The sequence below is a fragment of the Sinohyriopsis cumingii genome, chromosome 3 (genome assembly GCF_028554795.1).
Source record: "Sinohyriopsis cumingii isolate HCF-2022 chromosome 3, ASM2855479v2, whole genome shotgun sequence".
Lineage (NCBI taxonomy): Eukaryota > Metazoa > Mollusca > Bivalvia > Unionida > Unionidae > Sinohyriopsis > Sinohyriopsis cumingii.
This window is the reverse complement of record NC_142963.1, coordinates 113,301,329-113,321,761: the sequence shown is the minus strand read 5'-3', so window position 1 is coordinate 113,321,761 and position 20,433 is coordinate 113,301,329. Positions and strand designations below refer to the sequence as shown.

The window sequence follows — 20,433 nt, the reverse complement described above, 5'->3', positions numbered from 1 at the left end:
GCTGAAAGCAATTTTTTAAGGGTTACAGTTGAAAATGTTGCAAAATATATCTAATTTTCCTATTTTATTTGTTACAAGAATTATGCATACCATAAACGTAATGACCGGGCTGATACTCTTGGATGCACTGCATTGTATTTATAGGTTACTGCATTTGTATGGGAAAATATGAACGAGTTTTTTGGATGGAATACTGCACGACCTTGGGAGTGCAGTATATCCATCGGACAAAACGAGGTCATATTTTTCCATACAAATGCAGTAACCTTTTTATTATATGCTCATTTTTTTATTCTACCTAAGGCTTAATTATATAAACAAAATACACTACAAGAAACAACGTAAATGAATGTATGCCGTATTCCACACTAAATACACAAGCGCATATTCATCATTACATAATATCAACATTACTACTGCGCACATAACTCCGCCCAGATAAATTGGAACTTAGTCGCGCGCTCGACATTACTTTCGAAACAAAATGGCGTGCCTAGTTAAAATTGAAATTTGTAGTCATATTGTGAATGAATGTGCATTGCAACAACTTTTCCATTTGATCTGGAATGAATAGATTTTGGTATTTTTTTCGATTCTACGAAATTTCGTGATTATGAACTGGATTTGTATGTGACAATTCCACATGAAATACATGGGATTAAAGAAGCTAGGGAGAAGCGTGTTGACATCTGCAAATGTGTTTCTGTTTCTGTCACTGAATGTTTGAAATCATAATGTGGGAAAAATATGAAGTCTTTCAATTGCAATTATCAAAAAGACGCTATGGAATTTAATGCTTATTTCATTTTGAGTGCAGTAAGGAGGATGAAACTGCACTTGTCATCGAAACAACATTACAATTTCGAAATGTGTAATCAAGATTGAGAACCTATGACATGGTTCGTGTAATTCGGATTTGCAGAACTAAGAAAGTACATTTTGAGGAAATTCAGGATGTATTACCAGCTAAAGAAGACAGTATATGACTTGTCACTTGTATGTTATTTGTAAGAACATTTTTTAGGCGTCTGTTGTATACTGTAGCTAGCCTAGATCAGAAACATTGTATCAACGCGGAATGTGCCAAAGCAGCTGGTATGTGGCAGTCCACGTAACATCTGTTTTAGTTCATTCAGACACAAATTTAAACAACCACAACGTAAAGCGCCTCTTACGCGAGTGTACATGACTTGTTTACAAATCAAACGTGCTGGTATCTGCGTCCAGTGCTTGTTTACAATAGAAACTAGTTCCTTATGCACTCGAATGCTATATGTGTATTGGCGCGCGGGTTCAGTATCGGGTAATACTGCACGATTCTTATAATGTAAAGTTAACGGGGAACAAAATGAGCATATAATAATATGATGCTTCCTAACACACCTAATAATTCAAGCAGGTTTTTGTTGTTGTGGTGTTGTTGTTTTTTTATCAATCTGTCACTAAAGAAATTTTAAACAGGTTATATACGGTAGCATTATTCTCTTTAATCTCGCAACATTTCCTCAAGGTCATTGTTTATTTCCTCAAGGTAACTGTTTATTTCATCAAGGTCACTGTTTATTTCATCAAGGTCACCATTTATTACATCAGCTACCATAAATCCTTCGCAAGTATGATCTCTTCTTGGGTATGCTGGAAGTAGCATGGATGTGATGTGAGATTGACAGACACAATAAAAATAAATCCCATCCTTGTTATGTCTAAAATTAATTTTGGACAGCATGAAAGATTATTAAAAGTAACCATGTTCTCGATATACACAAGTAAAAGGATCTAATACAGCAGGGCCAGATGTGGGGTTAGTGTGAGTGGCTTGGGGGTTGTGTTCCAGGGTTTCTGGACCACTTCCACCGCTAATAAGAAACGTACATGTACTGGTCACTTGAAATTTGACAATCGTTTTATTCTTGCACACGTTTATTGGATATAATCCACACTCTGAGTAAACAGACACATAAACGTTTGCTTTGGTGCTCTTTCGAGGAAAGTCAAGGCCCTTTTGAAATTTTTGACACCGCCCGCCCACAACACTTGACCTGATTCGGCCTTGTTCAATGAAATCTCCTCAACTGGTCCTTCTGTAGAATGGCTTTCTCTGTAGACCGGATACATATTGTCCTCCCTATAAAGCTGTTATAATGATAATCAAACCTTTGTATACTGGTCACCTCTTTATAACAGCAAAGAGTTTTAGTCCTTACAGTATCCGTTTAGGTTATTTGCTGGATCAAAACGGTTTATATCGGACAAAATCTCACACAATTATAATGTTATATTATGTACATATATTTTTATACCACATACTAATAGACATACTTATATTTCCAACGGAGTTTGGACTGACTACAGTAAGCTGTGGTGGACTGAAGGAGGCCGTTAAGTCTTTGCCGTTGTTGAGTGTGACCGCCACCTAGTTAAGTTCTACAGCTATTCTCAATCGTATTGCAATTTGTTAAATTGCTTCTTTTTTATGAGCTTTTATTTTATTTCATATTGATTTAACAAAATAAGAGGACCCATGGGATTTAAATGTGAGAGCTGGTTTAAATAAAGAAAGTATAAACATTGTATGGCTATCATCATGAATGCGCAGCCAACCAAACACTGTCGATTACTTGGGAATGAGTGGGAAATGACGAACACATTGTACATAAGTTATTTACAATTGACCCAAGTCATTATTATGCTCTCTCTCATACATACATACATACATACATACATACATACATACATACATACACACACACACATACATACATACATACATACATACATACATACATACATACATACATACATACACACATACATACATACATACATAGTATTAATATTTCATATGTAATGAAATGTCCTCAAAACCGTGCCATATACTGATATGTCACAGTCTGATTGAAACTGACGTAACAAAATCCCGTTTAAACATGGTACAGTGTATTCGTGCATAAATACATTTAACACGTTAACCGTTGTCTGAGAAATGTGCGTCTTCCAAAAGATTTGGTATTTCTTTACGTTATTTATCTCTATATTTATTTATTATTTCTGTTTATTATTATTTTGTTGTTTTGTTTGTTTTGTAGGCATTGTGTCTAAATTTATTATTATTAGTAACATGGTTGATCATTGAGAATATAACGATACTGAATCCTTTGGAAAGGTAACATGGGTGTATGTCTGTTTATCAATAATGGTTAATTTTCTATGATATTTGTATCAGATATTGGTAGATATTTGCATCCAATGCATTCCACTCGTACTAACTATGATATTCGTACTAACACTATATTCGACCTAACACACTGTTATATTTGTACTAACAGTTATATTCGTACTAACACACTGTCATATTCGTACTAACACATTACATTCTTACTAACACACTATTACGTTCGTACTAACGCACTGTGATAGTCGTACTAACAGAATGTGATAGTCGTATTAACACTCTGTTATATTCGTACTAAAACTGTTATATTCGTACTAACACACTGTTATATACATACTAACGTATTATTTACTTCGTATTAACCATAACACACTATTATAGGTGTGTATTCAAAATCTAAAAAATGACACCCATAACTGAAACAGTCTGCCCTGATCCTAAGTGTTGCTTAAGTTTAAGAGTTGGTGGTTTACATTAATGTTGAGTCTATCAACAATAATCATTGCAAATATGTATTAATTTTCTTAAAATGTATGTAATGTCTATTCATTTAATACAGAAACTTGTGTCGTTTGAATTACACGGCGGTGGTTGAAATTTCAATGTCATTCGTCGAGAATTCCTAATTTACGTATTGGTTCAAAGAGTTTATGTTGAAAGTTCCATTTAATATGTTAAGTAGTTGGATTTCATCTGTTGAATTACACAGCGCTGGATGAAAATTCGATGTCCAATGTCGAGGTTTTAGATTGTATCTTCTGAATTATACGGCTGTTGTTGAAATTTTAATGTCATATGTCGAGAGTTTCACTTAAACATGTTGAATTACATCGAGTGTGCTGAAACTTCCATTTCGTATGCTGAGCTTTTAGATTGTGTCTGTTGAATTACACAGTGGTGATTGGACATTTTATTGTGGTTGTCTGAATTGTTATTTTTATATGAAGAAATTATGTGTTGGTGTTAAAAGTAACATTACACAATGTCCACTTTAACAATTCAAAATAATATCTAATATTAAGAGACATTATTCGTGTATTCAATTATGAGGCGCCATTACTTTTCATGCATTTATAATTTGAAAGTTACTATTCACAGGTCCAGAATGACTATGAATTTATTCGCTATAGGTCGCTTTCGTGAACGGACCACGTTGGTAGGTCAAGCCATCCTATCGCGACCTAGACGCCCGGGTCGCCTATTTTTAAACAATAGGGCTGCTTCTCGTTGCTGAAAAATTCAACAGATGAAATCTAAATACTCGCCATATGAAATGGAACTTTCATCACAGTTACATTCAACGTGTGAATTCGGGATTCTCGACATATGATATTGAAATTTCAACTATCGCTGTGTAATTCAAAATAAACAATGTAAAACGTCGATATAGGAAATATAACTTTAAACCACCACTGTATAATTCAGCATATACAATCTTAAATCTCGATCTAAAAAAAAGGAACTTTAAGGACATGCAATTTGATCCAACACGTGATATGGGATTTCTAGACATACTACATCGAGATTTTAACTGCAACTTTCTCAATGGACCAGCTTTCGTCCGCGACGGCGCTCCATACAAAACCATCATAAAGTCATATATTATCGTTACATGGTATGTGTGTGCGCGTCTACCAGTCGATCATGATATAATTAATTTTTTTGTTTTACCGGCCTCACTCTCCGAATACTTTACCTGCGTTCAGTACTTTTATCCGCCAATTTAAGTTGATGGAAAAAACAAATATTTTGAACAAAATAAAAGATCATAGAGAAAATCAATCGAAAATTATACTTTACCTGCGTTCAGTACTTCTATCCGCCAATCTAAGTTAATGGAAAAATACATTTTATACAAAATAAAAGATGATAGAGAAAATCAATCGTAAATCATACATGAGACGTCTGATGTTGTTACGAGGAAAGAAAGTTTCATAAGACCTATTAGCTTTCAGATGAACTGGTGGCAACTGGTTCGTTCCGATTCCAGCAGCAGCCAAATGTCAGCAGTTACAAATTCTAACGATATCAATATGACATAAAACAGAGAACATATTTCCTTTTAAAATTCATTTATATGATAAAAACTCGGGTAAAATAAACAGAAAGAAAACAAGAACAATCTAAAGTAAACAGAACTTTTATTTCGAAATAGAGATCACAACGACCCTAATAAAATATTACTGCAGATACTGTGTCACTGATGAGCTCATATGATGAAAGATTAGTTGGCGATGTCTTTGTTAACCACTTGGCTCCGAGTCCACTTTTTTCCAGGTGTCCAAAAGTCATTGTCACTTATTCTACCGGATTTAAGTTTAAACGCCAAGGTAATGTTGACAGCACGAACATTAATTTGTATTGTAATGCCTTTGTAAGTTTTCAATGTGTAATGTATTATAGGTTCCTAAATATATTTTATAACTGATGATGCGCTTCAAAATCTTTGTGAGAGAGAGAGAGAGAGAACCATTTCTGCTTTGTATCAATTAATAAAAATTCACTTAACAAATTATGCAATCATTTCCATAAAAGGGAATATGTCCGTAAAGGACAAAATTCATTGGCCCCTTTCTTTATATTTATGATAACTTTCACCTCTTTATGAAGCATATCAGTCTATAATGGATGAATTTTTTAAAAGTCCCTTTCAGTTGTCGTTTAGAAACAGGTTGCATTGCCCAAACAAGTTATGCAATCATTTCCATAAAAGGTAATATGTCCGTAAAGGATAAAATTCATTGGCCCCTTTCTTTATATTTATGATAACTTTTACGTCTTTATGAAGCATAATGGAGGAATTTTTTAAAAGTCCCTTTCAGCTGTCGTTTAGGAACAGGTTTCAGTGCCCAAACAAGTTATGGTCACTTTCGTCTGATTATTTTCTTCAATATTATGTGTTATGAATACAAATACGTGGCTATTTGAGGACAATACAGACTCTGTAAAGTTGAAATACGTAATGTATGATTGCATTTTTATTTTTCTTCATAAGACGCATCACTCAGTTCACATGTAGCTGCAACAGATTGGAAAGAATCTTTATTGGAAAATAGGGCAGAATCACCCCTATGGATTGTTTAACAAAATTTTCAAATTTTGCGGCCAGCTACTTTTACTAGTAGCCTACTACTACTACTACTACTACTACTAATAATAATAATAATAATATGATATAAACTTAAAAGTCAAACTGCCTCCTTAAGAGTTTCGTTTCTGAAGACATGTTAAGCCAACGTATATTCTGTAAATTAAATTTACAGAAGGAGGAAAGTTTCCCATTGTAGCGTATTTGTTTAATCCGTCTATAAAACCTTACGAAGATCATAATAATGTTTATCGCTATAAAAGCTGATACAAAATTGACTTGTAACCCACCCACCCCACCCCCATAAAAGTTCTTGATTCGTTCGCTTTTCTTTCTAAAATAGGTATGGATTTTATATTAAATAATTACTGCATTGATAAATTATTTATTTGAAAATCGTGTACCTACTTGTCTGAAGAGAAACTAGTATCACGGGACAAATAATACTCAATTATTTCCTACTACAATGTAATGGGTTTCGAGTTATTAAAGTTCCGATATTACATAAAGACTGAAACAGGTAAGTAATTCAAGTGTTAATCAAGCTGGTATTCCAAAGGATGACAGGCAATATAGACCATTACACACACCAATAGACCATTACACACCAATAGACCATTACACACACCAACATCATACTGACATGTAACAGCTGATCAAAAGCCTCCGGGTTCAAGGATTTTGTCTCTCTCAAAACGGCTTGTGATCGTATAAACACACTGATTGCACGTGCGCTTCCGTCACTCTTTTCTCAGCCACAATGAAATGCACCTCCGAAATCAAAATTATTCTTTCCCAATGTTTCCATGGTTTAAATCAGTTTCTTTCAGAAGTATTTCACAATGAAAGGGATAGACAAAAAAAATCTCCTTTTTCGATACGAACTGCTTAGCAGGGTACTGACCTGGATGCATTTTATCATGGTTTGGCTCCAGCGTCCAGTTTTCGACGGTGGACCATTTTGGAGAATCGACAACTTCTGTACAGCAAGGTTTGCACAACACACACACACACACACACACACACATATATATATATATATATATATATATATATATATATATATATATATATATATATATATATATATATATATATATATATATGCCATTTTTGTGCTTAGGTCAGTTACCTGCAAACTGAGGGAAAGAATTAAAGTTATTTTAAATAATCCTTTAAGTCATATAGGACCTTCAAAATTGCCGCGTGACATCTGTAATTTGACAGGTTATTGCTATCACAAGTCGCCTCCCTTACGCGTGCCTAATGACTCACGATTACAGTTGTCACCGAAATTACCTATTGCTAATCCTGTGGATTTAATTACACAAGAATGAAGATAAAAAGAATTTTCGATATTTCCGAAGGCATTGTACATCACATGGTCTTGTAAATATGCATTTAAAACATCCCCCTGTGAAAGCCTTCTAACTGAGGCGAATGAACCACCGTTATCGCATCGTAGAGAAATGCTTTCCGCACAGTATGCTCTCAAATTAAAATCAAACCCTCTGAATCCTGCTTTTTCGGCTGTTTTTCAACCCAAATACAAAACTTTATACGAAAATAAACCAAACGCCATACCTTCCTTTGGCATTAGAATATCATCCAGCCTTGACACTGCAAATGTAGATCTTTCAAAAATTCAGAAAACATCCATCTCCGAAACACCACCCTGGCTAATTAAACAACCAAAAGTACGTTTTACGCTACACGATGGGAAAAAGTCCGAAACAAACCCTTCTATCTTCCACAACTCTTACCATGAACTCCTCACCGAATTTAAAAACTACACCAGAATTTACACTGATGGATCAAAGGATGAGGAAAAGGCTGCTGCAGCCTTTGTTTGTGGAAATCACACAACGCAAGTTCGCTTACCAAATGGAGCATCAATTTTTACAGCCGAAATCAGAGCAATAGACCTTGCTCTGCAACATATAGAAAAGAACCGTATTTTAAACAGTATCATCTTCTCCGACTCGCTATCAGTACTCCAGTCACTACACAATAGAAAACTGGAGAACCCATTATTGAAAAACATACTCGTAAAAAATACCGAGCTGAGTGTCTCCCACAATATAATATACTGTTGGTTACCTAGCCACATTGGTATTAAAGGTAACGAAAAAGCAGATCGCGCTGCTAAAATGGCCCTTTCTCTAGAACCATCTGATTTTAAAATACCATATACTGATTTTAAACCTTGTATCAGAAAGTTCTTACGTCAGAAGTGGCAGGCATCATGGAATGATGCTGTAAATAACAAACTTCATGCAATCAAACCAACTCTAGGAGAATGGACTCCTTCCTACAGAACCATTCGTAGGGAGGAGGTAGTCATTGCAAGAATCCGAATTGGTCATACTTATATCACCCACACCCACATACTAAAAGGTGAAGACCCACCAGAGTGCGTTTCTTGCAATGAACCATTCACTGTCAAGCACTTTATGATAGAGTGCTTTGACCTACAACCTACGCGCGATCGTTATTACGTTGTGCATGACATGAAAGAACTTTTTGATAATATAAACATCACTCGTATTATCGAGTTCTTGAAAGCCGTAAATATTTACTCAAAACTCTGACTTTTATGCTATCACCTTGTGCAGTTTTATGCAATATACATACCGTCCCATTTTAATACCTATTAATCTTTTTTACATCTCCCGTTGATCGGGAAGCTTTATTTTGCACCGTTACCATCTTACCGTTTTTAATTTCAACCATTTCATCTTTTATATCGCTGGTCGATATAGGACCTTTTATAAGTTTTAAAAGATTATACAAATAACACTTTGTTTGGCGCTAAATAGCCTAAAAGTGCTGATGCGCCGTTAAAAACAAACAATCAATCAACCATCAATCAATCATGTAAATATGCATGCCAGCTCGTAAGCCTAACTGACATGCGCAGTAGACACGCGTAAGAATTTGATTCGTCCACAATGGGCACTTTCTTTGCCAAATAAAGCTGCTGTTAAAAAAAAAAAAAAAAAAAAAAAAAAAAAGGGGACAATTTTGGACCTATTGCTCACTTTGTAGCTGACATATCTGAGCTTGTGAAGTGAACCTGTTTTCAGTTTTGGGGTATTTTCCCATTTGTATGATTGAGTATTGCAGCATAAGTCAGGTGGAGAGTTTCGCGACATAGATCAAGTAGGAATATATCGCGATAGAGATTCGTGTGGATGTATAAAAGCAGGAAGAAGTGAACAATTAATCATTCCTAGTCCTGTTCCTATTGTATATTCAATTTACTGAAGTATTTAATGATGAGATTTAATTTCAAAGGAATCATTTATTTAAATTATTCACAATGTTTGAAAGCGCGAACAGGATCTTGTATGGCTGTTGTTCTCGACCTCCCTATGGAAGAGAGCGAGCGAGTGACGACTTTTTGATTACCGACAGACGGTATCCTATTTTGGGATACCAAACTCGATTGTGTCAAGAGAACCACCGAAAAATCCGATCTTAAGTAAAGAGAGTAAGGGTTGACAAACATGCAAATCCTTTCTCCTGCATGCAGAAACTAAATTTATCAGGATACATGATCTATATGATAGTGACTTTAGCGAAGTTTAGGCTAGAGGTTCGAATGACTTCGAATCGAGTCATGTTAAAACCCAGCATTGGTTCCATTTGGAGATAAAATGCGGGATTGAAATCAATATTTCTAAAAGATCTGATAGGTCTATATTCCTCCCAAACACGTCTGCCACGATGCCGGAATGTGTCCAATATTAATGGAAGGTAGCCTTTGGTAGAGATTGGGGCGCAACTGTTTCTCCTCAAAGAGCCAGAGAAAACGTCGGCCAGTTGAGAAATGCAGAGGGACAATTTTGTCGTTATGGCACCAGTCCCTGAAATCACGCCACTTTCCCTCAAAAGCCTTCAAATTAGAGGGTCTTTACTTTTTGCTATAGAGATGCTCTACACAATCGAATATTTCAGCTGTTTGTCTCGCAAGGCTGTCCTGGCAGGAGCTGAGCTTGTAGAAGAGGACGATCCGGGCTGGGATGGACCACCTGTGACATTGGATGCTGGTGAAGATTCGGGTTATGAGAATCATCTTGCCATTCTGACCCCGTAACTTCTGGATCATTTTCGGACTCAGCACCATGGGAGGGGAGGCAAACGCCCACAAACCCTCTCAAATAAGTCGATAGTGCATCATCCGCTCAAGCTTTTGGGCCTGGAACTGGAGAGATGAAGGTTGGTGGCTTGTGATTCCGCCTCATCGCCAAGAGGTCGATCATCGGACGCCCCCGAAACGCGCAAATCCGAGTGAAGACCGACTGATGGAGAGACCATTCCGTGTGAAGGACTTGACCACTTCTGGACTGAGTATCTGCCAAGACAATGAGTATAATTTGTGTGTTGATATAGAGATTGTTGCACCAAAGTAAAAACTGCCAAATCAGAACAAACAAGTCGAGTGATTTGGTGCTTTTCTGTTTGAGGACATGGGTCACCACCACAGAGCATTCGGAGCTAATGAGGACCATCTTCGCCTCAGAGTCGATATTTTCAGAAGTGAAAGGTGTTGATGACAGCCTTCATTTCTAGGATGTTGATATGTAGCGGCCTTTCCCCTGGGTCCCATGTGTCGCTGACGGTACTGAAGGTCAGCAACAGGTGGGAACCTTCACCGTGCGCACTGGCGTCGGTAACTACCTGACTCAGGAGTGTTCGAACATCGGGCATTATCATGGCTGTTTGATCAATGGGACTTGAAAGGGGGCGCCATTGTGCTTGCAAGGTCCACATAAAAAATACGGCCATGCGGAATCATGACCGCTGCCGCATTTAGTGAACCGACGAGTTGCATGAACTCTCTCGCGAAACTATAAGTCTTGTTGGTAACGGACTCGACGAGTTCGACGATTCTGGTATCGCGAACACAAGGAAACCGCTCCAGATTCCGACTGGGTAAGAACTCCATACTCAGATGGACAAAGATCTGGGATGGACGGAGGTTTGACTTTCCCAGTTCACTAAAAGGCCTAATGATCTACAGGATAAAGAAGATCGTTCCTGCCTTGGAGTAGTATATACATTAACACGCGTTTCAGTAGATTCGCTGCCGTCGTTGTATATGACGTCGACCGGAACTGGGAGCCGACACAATCCATAATCTGAGTAAAAGACCAGGAGCTGATGTTGATGCCAAATGGAAGAACGGTGAACCGAGTCAAAGAAAAAAAAAAGTGAGAAAATGTTCGTAACACTGGTGGAATGGGACTCGCCGTCTCCATCTTGAATTCGTTCAGGCGATTGCAGTCGACGATGAGTAACTTGCTGTTTGCTTTCCCAAAAAATATAAATTTTTATTAAAACCCTGGGGTTGTGGCCTTTGCACAAGCTCCGCCGCTTTTTTCACGAGGCCGTATCTCCTATTGTAAAAATGCATCCTTCTGCCGATCTGATTATGTATTCGCGAAGAGTGGAAAGGAGGAGAGGCAGGGGATTATTGATGAACGAAACCTGAAGCCTATCTGAATACAATGAACTTAAAATTCGGTTTCTTACAGAGTCTGTACTATTGCTTCCTTGGCATCGATGTTGGTGCACGTGACTGAGATCCCCTGTCCTGAGACCCCTTAACATCCCTTCATAATGACGGAAACTGAGTGGTTCCTAACTCCCGTGTGGGTTGAGCGGCGAGGTAGAGGGGCAGTTCTTAAGCTGCCTTCCTCCGAACTTCCTCTATTCTTCCTCCTAAGCAAAGGTGACCCGACCAGGGTCTTTCAGAAATGGAGGGCATGATAAGGTTGGAGAGACGTGGATCGTATACATGCGACACATCGTATCAACAGTTGATTGGTAGATTGCCGAACCCGTCAAAGTATTGTCCATGGTATGGTGAGCAGCCCTGGTCATTGACCCTAGCAATTCTGGCCGTTGCCTCTCACGTGTGGCTGCTGCATGGTGTCCACGACATCCAGAACCAGCTCTGACGGGCATTGATCATATTTATCTACCCTATACAACAGAGAAGCGTACATATGAACAGCTACTGCATTCTTGTCAAATGCCGTGAGATCAGTTATGAAGGTGTCTGTCGCCTTAAGTCCGTCTCTTCTCCTCATCAACATCTACCGATTCTTAGACCAGCAGTAAGGGTGGAGGGCATTCTGAAGTAGCCAACACACTAAAATTCCCTCGAGTGAGGCTTGAAAGCTGAACTTCAATCCATTCCATGGTCGGATCTGAGTAAGATATGAAGGATTGTGGATTTGAAGGAGTTCCTTCGCACTCACGTTGTGTCAGAGCCCAACTGAGTCTACTTGCAAAGAAAACATACCAGTTGGTATAAAAGACGGTCCGGCTATCACTGGTACCGGTCGCTCTGAATGGACAGATATCTCACTGAAATCTTCGTCATAGAAAGGGCATCGCCGACAGTACGGCCGGACAGATGTCACTAAGATCCCCATAAATCAAAGTTGGCTGGACCGATTCAATGAAAAGGTTCCCATTTTGAAATGGCTGACGGCCGGCGAAAGTGTGGTTTTAATATGCATTGGATCCAATGGATCCGGTGTCAACGGCGTGTGGTCGGCCCGGAAGCTAACGGGATATAAGATAGTCCCGCAATCACCGGTATAGGCCATAACAAAGGCCTGGCTGTAACAGACATATTTTTCTCATTGAAATCTCCAGTATAGCATTGATAAGATGCCGACTGCGTGGCTATACAGACTCAGCTATCACTAATCTCCCCATATGAACTATTTGGCTGACCCATTTCAATGAAAAGATCCCCATACTGGGACGGCTGGACGGTTGGTGATCTCGAAGTGGCCGATGATGGCTGGACTCCTGGTAACGGTACGGCACTATTAAGAGTTGGATCCAAAGGATCCGTTATAAACCCCATGTGCCCGGAATTACAGGCCCGAAGGCTGTGCTCAGACATGCGGATGCACTTACGCTTCGAGGGCTGCCTAAATTGGGGAATATTCCATAATAATTCGGTATCGCCAATAACGAACAATGGGTTGTCTTCCTTGATTTCTCTCCTTCCCTTCAATGACAAAAGGACGATTGCTTTGAATGTGAATTTTATGCGCACAGCAAACATTTCTCCCGAAACGACACAAGAAGAGTTGTTGTTGAACGAATTAACGCCATTTTTCAGCACAAGATAGGCTATACATTGAGGCCAGTATAAATGGTGGAGGAAGAACCCTGGAAAACCCCGGAAGAACCACCGACCCACGAGAAACTACTGGCAGTCATTTAATTGACATTCTGCTGAACTACACAAAAACACAAATTATAGCAGAAAAAAGTAATGTACTGAAATTACTATGTCCTTAAAACACTGTTGTAACTTACAAAGCAGTGAAAAGGTCGTATCAGAAACCTATCGCCCTGTTATGAACCTATGTACAATGCTTAGTTAATAATTAAAGCATAATAAACTAAGCATAAATATCAAGCAGCACTTTAGGATTTCTCCAAGAAAAGCTAAGTAATGGACAAAGTAAGCGAATAAAGTTGTGAAGGTACGCAACTCATAATGACCATATACAATGTCAACGATAGCGTGGTGGGACGGTGATCTTAAAATACGAAGTCCCGAAAGGTGACAAAATCACTCAAAAATTGAACAATAATGCATACAATCTGCAGTAGATTAATAAATCCACACAATAAATACAAAATGATCATTAGATATACCCACAGAACCACAAAAACGGCTAGATTGTCGGATGATGAATTGTAGGACAAGTGGTCTGTACATCAGCGAAGCTAAACACTAGCGGCACCTGGTGGTACCAAGGAGAGGTAATGGGCAAGAGTTATTTCCATTTGTCTATTGATAAAAACACGTGAAGACGATTTTTCGTCTTTTAGTAGGGCTTGATTCGCGAGGTAACAGGCTAATATCCGTAACGTAATGTGATTCAGAAACATATTCAAAGGAGAAATGTAATCTCGGTCTCACACGAGTACATGTCAAATCTCAATCTGGCACAACTTTAAGGAAGTAAACTTTTGATACGACTGATCAGAAGTCCTTATCTCTTTCTACATGCATTTATTGTAAGAAAGGTCACATTATTTCTAACTGCCATATGTTGAAAAATAAGCAACAGAATAAAGGCAGAGTTATTCCAAATGCTCTTATTTTTAAGAGGTCAAAGTCATAGTAATGTTTTGATAGCCATATATTTGTTGGGTCAAACAAAGCACCCGTCTGATTTAATTATGGAGAATTATGAACCATTCACGTTGAAAAGTTTGATACCACAGTTTGGTGATTCTGCCAAGCCTATCCCTACTAAAATATTAAGGGACTCGGGCGTGTCTCAGAATCTTGTATTATTCCGGTACTTTGCCTTTATCTGAGGTCTTCTTCTAGTCAGTGTTCGTTTTCAGGGAGAAGAGTGGTTGTGTTAATTTTGTTTCTCTCCAATGTGTCAATTTGTCATCAGACGTAGTCTCAGGACCTGTGACAGTCAGATTAATGACTTCTTTACCCATTGAGTGCATTCATTTATTACCATGCAATGACCTAGCTGGAGATAAAGTTGTGGTTAATCCACCTGTAACTGACAAACCTTGTTTGGATCACAACACGTATTCCGTTGAAAACTAAAATCCCTGATTTATATCCTGCTTGTGCAGTTACCAGAGCTATGGCAAAAAGAGCTATTGAAAATGTTGTTGATTAAGAAATGATTAGTTTGGCTATGACTTTTATTGGTCTTTTTTTATGAGGACATTTACTACTGATATTGGTCAAGAAATATTGATCTTCTCTTCACTATTCATTCTCCTATTCTAATCAAGGTAACAAAAGACAACCACTCGTTGATGAACAAGAATAATATCCTACGATATCCTGTCTGTTTCAAAGGCCTAAAATCGAAACTGAAGCCAAACAAATACCTTTTTTTATTTTGTTAAAAATGGAGTCCTTATGAGAAAATGGAGACAACCTGAGGTACCCACTGTTGAAGAGTGGTCTGTGAGTTATCAGATTCTTGTTGTTCGTAAGTCATATTGACAGAATATTCACGAAACTCCATTGGCTGGTTATTTAGGAGTCAATAAGATTTATCACAAGATCTTGAATAATTTTATTGGCCAAAAAATTACAGTGATGTTTCTAAGTACTGTAGGTCTTGTCAAATGATAAGAAAATCCAATCATAATTTATTCTATGAAATTTTTAAAATAAAAAATTATACAGTCAAACCTGTCCTAACATTTACCTTTATTCAGCAGTCACCTATTCACAATGACCAATTTAATTTCCCCCATCAAACATCCTATATAAATATCCTGTATGTAACAGTTACCTGCCATCTATTGTCAGTAAACAGGTGTTACCCGACTGAACAAACTGGTTTCTCCCCTCCCTGCTTTATGCATTCACTGGAGTGACCACTTAGTCTATATAAATTGAATTTTCACTTCGTGCAGAAAGACATTGTTTAATTAAAGGAATATCGTATAAATCAATGTGCAAACATTTCTTGTCTTGTGCTAGTAACTATAGTCACCTCGACAGCATACTCAATGGTGCCAATATATCAAATTTGAAAGCTAAGCTGGTTTTAGTTATTAAGGTAATGGGCCAAAGAAATTTGTTTGCTGGATGGAGTAAAAAGTAGTCATGCAATCAGGAGAAATGGATGTTTCCTGTCGCATCATTGTGATAGGTGTAGCTCGATATCTTCATCTATCTGCCTATGACTATTTATGAAGAAAAAGGTGAGATGAGAAAGCAGTTTTGCCCTTTTCCATGGGTGGATGCTGTTGTCAGGTTTGACTGTATTTATATTGTAAGCCATGACTGAAATAGTGCATACATACCTCATCAAAAATAACTGTATCCATGACAACAATATATGTATGTGTGCACATAAATACATAGTACTATGATGATCAAAAAGCATGTGTACTCTATCTGCATCCTGTTGACAGACAGCTTAAGACAGTGAGACATAGATATAATATGATATCATCTTCATCCTGTTGATAGCTTAAGACAGGGAGCAATTTTTATCATTTGATATCTGATATTGCACATTGTTTTAATACATACAAATAAGCACCATAGAACATTACAATGTATCGATAATTATAAAGCTCATAATAAATAACATTAATCCTGAAACAAGTCTTTGTATCATGAATTGTTAATTCTGAATTCTACAAAACTGTGAGAAATTATTATTTTAAACGTGTCATAAAATATAAGGATCACTACATGATGAAAAGAAGTTGTGAAATAATAAAAAAATCAAAATTGTTGTCTCTTGCATCATATACAAAGCAGACGTTTATCTGCTTACAAATGTCTGAAGTGTATAAACACACTCAAAATAATAGCCGGAATAAGTTGAAAGCATCATCAAGTACCAAATATACTCTCTTATAAGTCAGGTCAAATTGCAAACTGCTCAAACCCAGATCTGTCATCACATAACTTGCTGGCATTTCTGGATCTCTGCAGTTTGTTAAGAAGAACAAATAAAATATGCAATGGCAGATCAGGATCTATGTTGTTTTCAGTAGGAACAGACTTATAAGCAAATAGATATGATATATGACTGAAATCTACATAACACTGTCATTTAGACTTATGCATTAAATTAGCCACAGATTGTATAGACCTAGATTTGACATTGCATAATGTACCAGCATTCCAGGTGCATCTTATAAAAAGCTTAATATGTAAAGAACAATACTTTGAAGAGCAATTTTCATTAACATGACATTTTTGAAAATCAAACAAATGAAATACATTCACAAAAATTACAATAATTCTCATTAAAAGATAATTTTGCAGTTTTTGTGTTCAGTTACAGACAGTAAATCACAACAAAAATAGCAAGTATGATAGCTGTTTTAATTTTGTTGGTTTCTATGGAATTTTTAGCACATTACTGGCTATAACATGCAGTACAATGTGAGTTTTGTGCCTTTCCCAAGGATTGTTTTTCTGAATTCAAGACTTTACAAAATAGGGTAGTCTCTTCACCACTCCTATTACCAAATGAGGCAAACAAATTGTTGAAGTCCTATACATATTGTTGCCATCAGAAAATAAAGTGGATACAAATGTGTACTTATTGGCCATGCCTATATCTGGTATATAAAGCCAGTGGAATTAGTTCTTATTTAAATATATGAAAACACATGAAAATGCACTGAATATGACTTGGTCCCAATCAAAATGCAAATCCCCCACTTTTGTGATAAAAATATAGTTTTGGAAATAATAATAATAATAATAATAATAATAATATGCAAAATAAAATTCTGAGCTTGAAATTGTAACAAGAATTATGCAGTTCTAATTTAATCTCACTTGAACATATGAACTTAAAACATCACTTTACATCTGGCATTTTTCATCTAGTCCAATAAATTTATAATAAGCTTCATATGGTATTGAACTAAAAGGACCAGCCTGCAATCTGAAACATACTTAAAATGCCATTTTAAAATACTTTTGTTAATAAATATTTATGGTATATGTAATCACTTGGATGCTGTTCATTGGTTTTTCATTTTCAACACTTTATTGGTGATATCATGCCAATGAAATGGAACTAGTACCTTTCCCAAAGAGACAGTAAGGAGGACATTATATGCCCACTGTGTAATTCACAGTCCTATATGTTGTCATTAGCAGGGAATGCAGTGACCTTGACCTTTATCCCTATAAGAAATAGGTTCCTTCCTTTCCCTGAAGGCAAACTATCTGTGAATTCTGGTGACTCTTGCAACAAAATATATGTAGCCTATTTCCTTCCCATATTAGAAAGCCATCTGCAAAGTTTGGATCCAGGGTAGTTTGCAACTCAATTTATTTTACAGAAATTTGTATTCTTGGCTATGTCAATGACCTTGGACCATTTGACCCAAAATTGATAAGTTTTCTTTTTGGCTCCATGTGTAAAACATCCCCAAGATTTGGTCATGGTATATAATTTTTGTTCTAAACAAATGTGCAGAAATCATTGTTTTCTTCTGACTATATCCTTGAGCTTTGACCCCCAAATCTAAAGGTGTCTTTCTTACCTCAAGTACAAGCCACTGACAAAGGTTCATGAAGGTAACTGGTCTGAAGTTACAACTATTGTGCAGAAACATTATCTTCTCCAGTTGTAGTGACACTGACCTTTGGACACAAAATCAACATGCTTCTTGCTTACCAAAAGTTAAAGTCGTGGACAAAATCTTGTGAAGGGAAGTGGTGTACAACTTTATTGTGCAGAAACCATTTTTCTCATTAGAGACACAATAACATTTACATTTGGTCCAAAACTCAAAAGGCTTTCTCCTTAACCCAAGTTTAAGCCAACCACAAAGTTTGGTTATTGTCTGAGGTTTTGTGCAGGAACTTCTTGTTGTTATGGGGTTTTAACGCCATTTTTCAGCACACGATAGGATATATATGGCGGCCAGTATTAATGGTGGAGGAAGAACCCAGGAAAACCCCGGAAAGAACCACCGACCCACGAGAAGCTACTGGCATGCTTTCTCACATATCTACATTGGCTGAATCTGAGACTCGAACCGGCGCAGACAGAGGTGAGATGGCAGTGATCCGTAACAGCAAACACTTTAGACCACTCGGCCACTCGGGGCCCCGTGTGCGGGAACTAAAATGGACAGATGAATATACTGATTGCTGGAAAGATTGAAAACATCATACAACCTTACAGTGGGCATGTGATACTTGGCAGGAATATAAATTATGCTGCTTCAAGTACATTTGCAATAGAAATAGGATTCAAGATCGATATGACTGGTAAAACATCGCACACCATTTAAAAAGTAACAAGAAATGGATGTAACTAATTTGGCCATTTGCATACAAGATGTCAGACAATAAATGAATGTGACTATTATAAAGAGCTGAAAGTACTGAATGGTACATCAGTCTATTTGATGCCATCTTGTGCCATTTATATGATAAAATATAAATACATACATCTACAGCCATTCAGAAACATTAAACACTAATGACAATGATGATAAAATCGCTTCAGCTTATCAATGATTAAAACAATGATTAAAACAAATAAATAGAAAAATACTGTACACGTCGTTTATTACATGCAATAGTTCTTTGAAATTTCTTTATGACACTGTAACATATTTATACAGTGATTTTAGTTCAGTCTTCAAAATCATGGAGCCAATACATTATTTTGACCATGAAACAATGAACACAATATGAAATCATTGCAGCATTTCTCTAATGTCAGAGTCCATCATACTGACTAGGTGATGCAGAAACTCCTGCTAACTGTTGAGGACTAGAGGACAGTGGTATTCTATTTGCATCTGAATTTCTCTTCGACGATTTCTTTGACTTTTCTGCAGATTTGTCACTGAAAAAAAGAATAAAACAATTCAAAGACTTAGGTGGCAGTATTAAGCTGACAGATAATGTAACAACTTTAACTGTATGGAATATATATTACAATTTTCAACTTTAATAATAGTATCTACTATGACCCTATGACTAACAAATTAAAACTTACAACTTTAATAACATCATCTACTATGCTACTGTGCCCTTGGCTGAATCAATTATAATTTAATTGATTAAATGATGTTTAAGTAATACAAAGAGCATCCTTCTCCAGCCCCTTGCTGGGTCCCTCTTTGTCCACAATGCTTTCTCTGCCCAGATATGATGTCATTGCAGCCAATATATGTTATTAAGCTAGTAACTAAATTTAGATATGTTGTCATGTTGAACCAATCAGATGACAGCTGGAACATGTGATCAAACATTGTCAGATAAGGCATCAGTCATATAGCAACTGGGATGCCTGTCGAGATGCATTCCTTTCAGTGCAGATGCTACATTTAAATCTTTAACATTATTTGCAGAAAGAAAACAGATTTAGATTATCTGCATCAAGCTATTCTTATGGATTTGTGCTGGATTTGAATCAGTCTACACTGGGACAATGTTTACAACATGGCCGACAGGAATCGTTGAGGTGGCCGTTACAGTAGAGTCAACCCTCTTGCTCACCCAGGCTTGCCATCAATGGCCAAATATGACTTGATGTACTGGAGAATTAGTCTTTGCCCAAGCTTAGACAAAAACTTCCTAGATGAAGAATTCATTTCTGCCGGGGATAAAGGAAATGTGTAATTCTATTTTTTATCGCGG

General features: G+C 37.0%; 1 protein-coding gene across 2 annotated transcripts in view; it reads right to left on the bottom strand.

Moving 5' to 3' along the window:
* Positions 1-15,337: 15,337 nt before the first annotated feature.
* LOC149803605 (sorting nexin-29-like) overlaps positions 15,338-20,433 on the bottom strand; it is a 96,681-nt gene continuing 91,585 nt past the window's right edge. The window contains exon 22 of one of the 2 annotated variants that reach the window (XM_089953355.1): positions 15,338-19,636. In XM_089953355.1, the coding sequence (XP_089809481.1) occupies positions 19,507-19,636 (130 nt within the window). In that variant the 3' untranslated portion in view covers positions 15,338-19,506. The remainder of the gene's footprint in view (positions 19,637-20,433) is intronic. The other variant, XR_016420233.1, reaches the window with a different exon arrangement.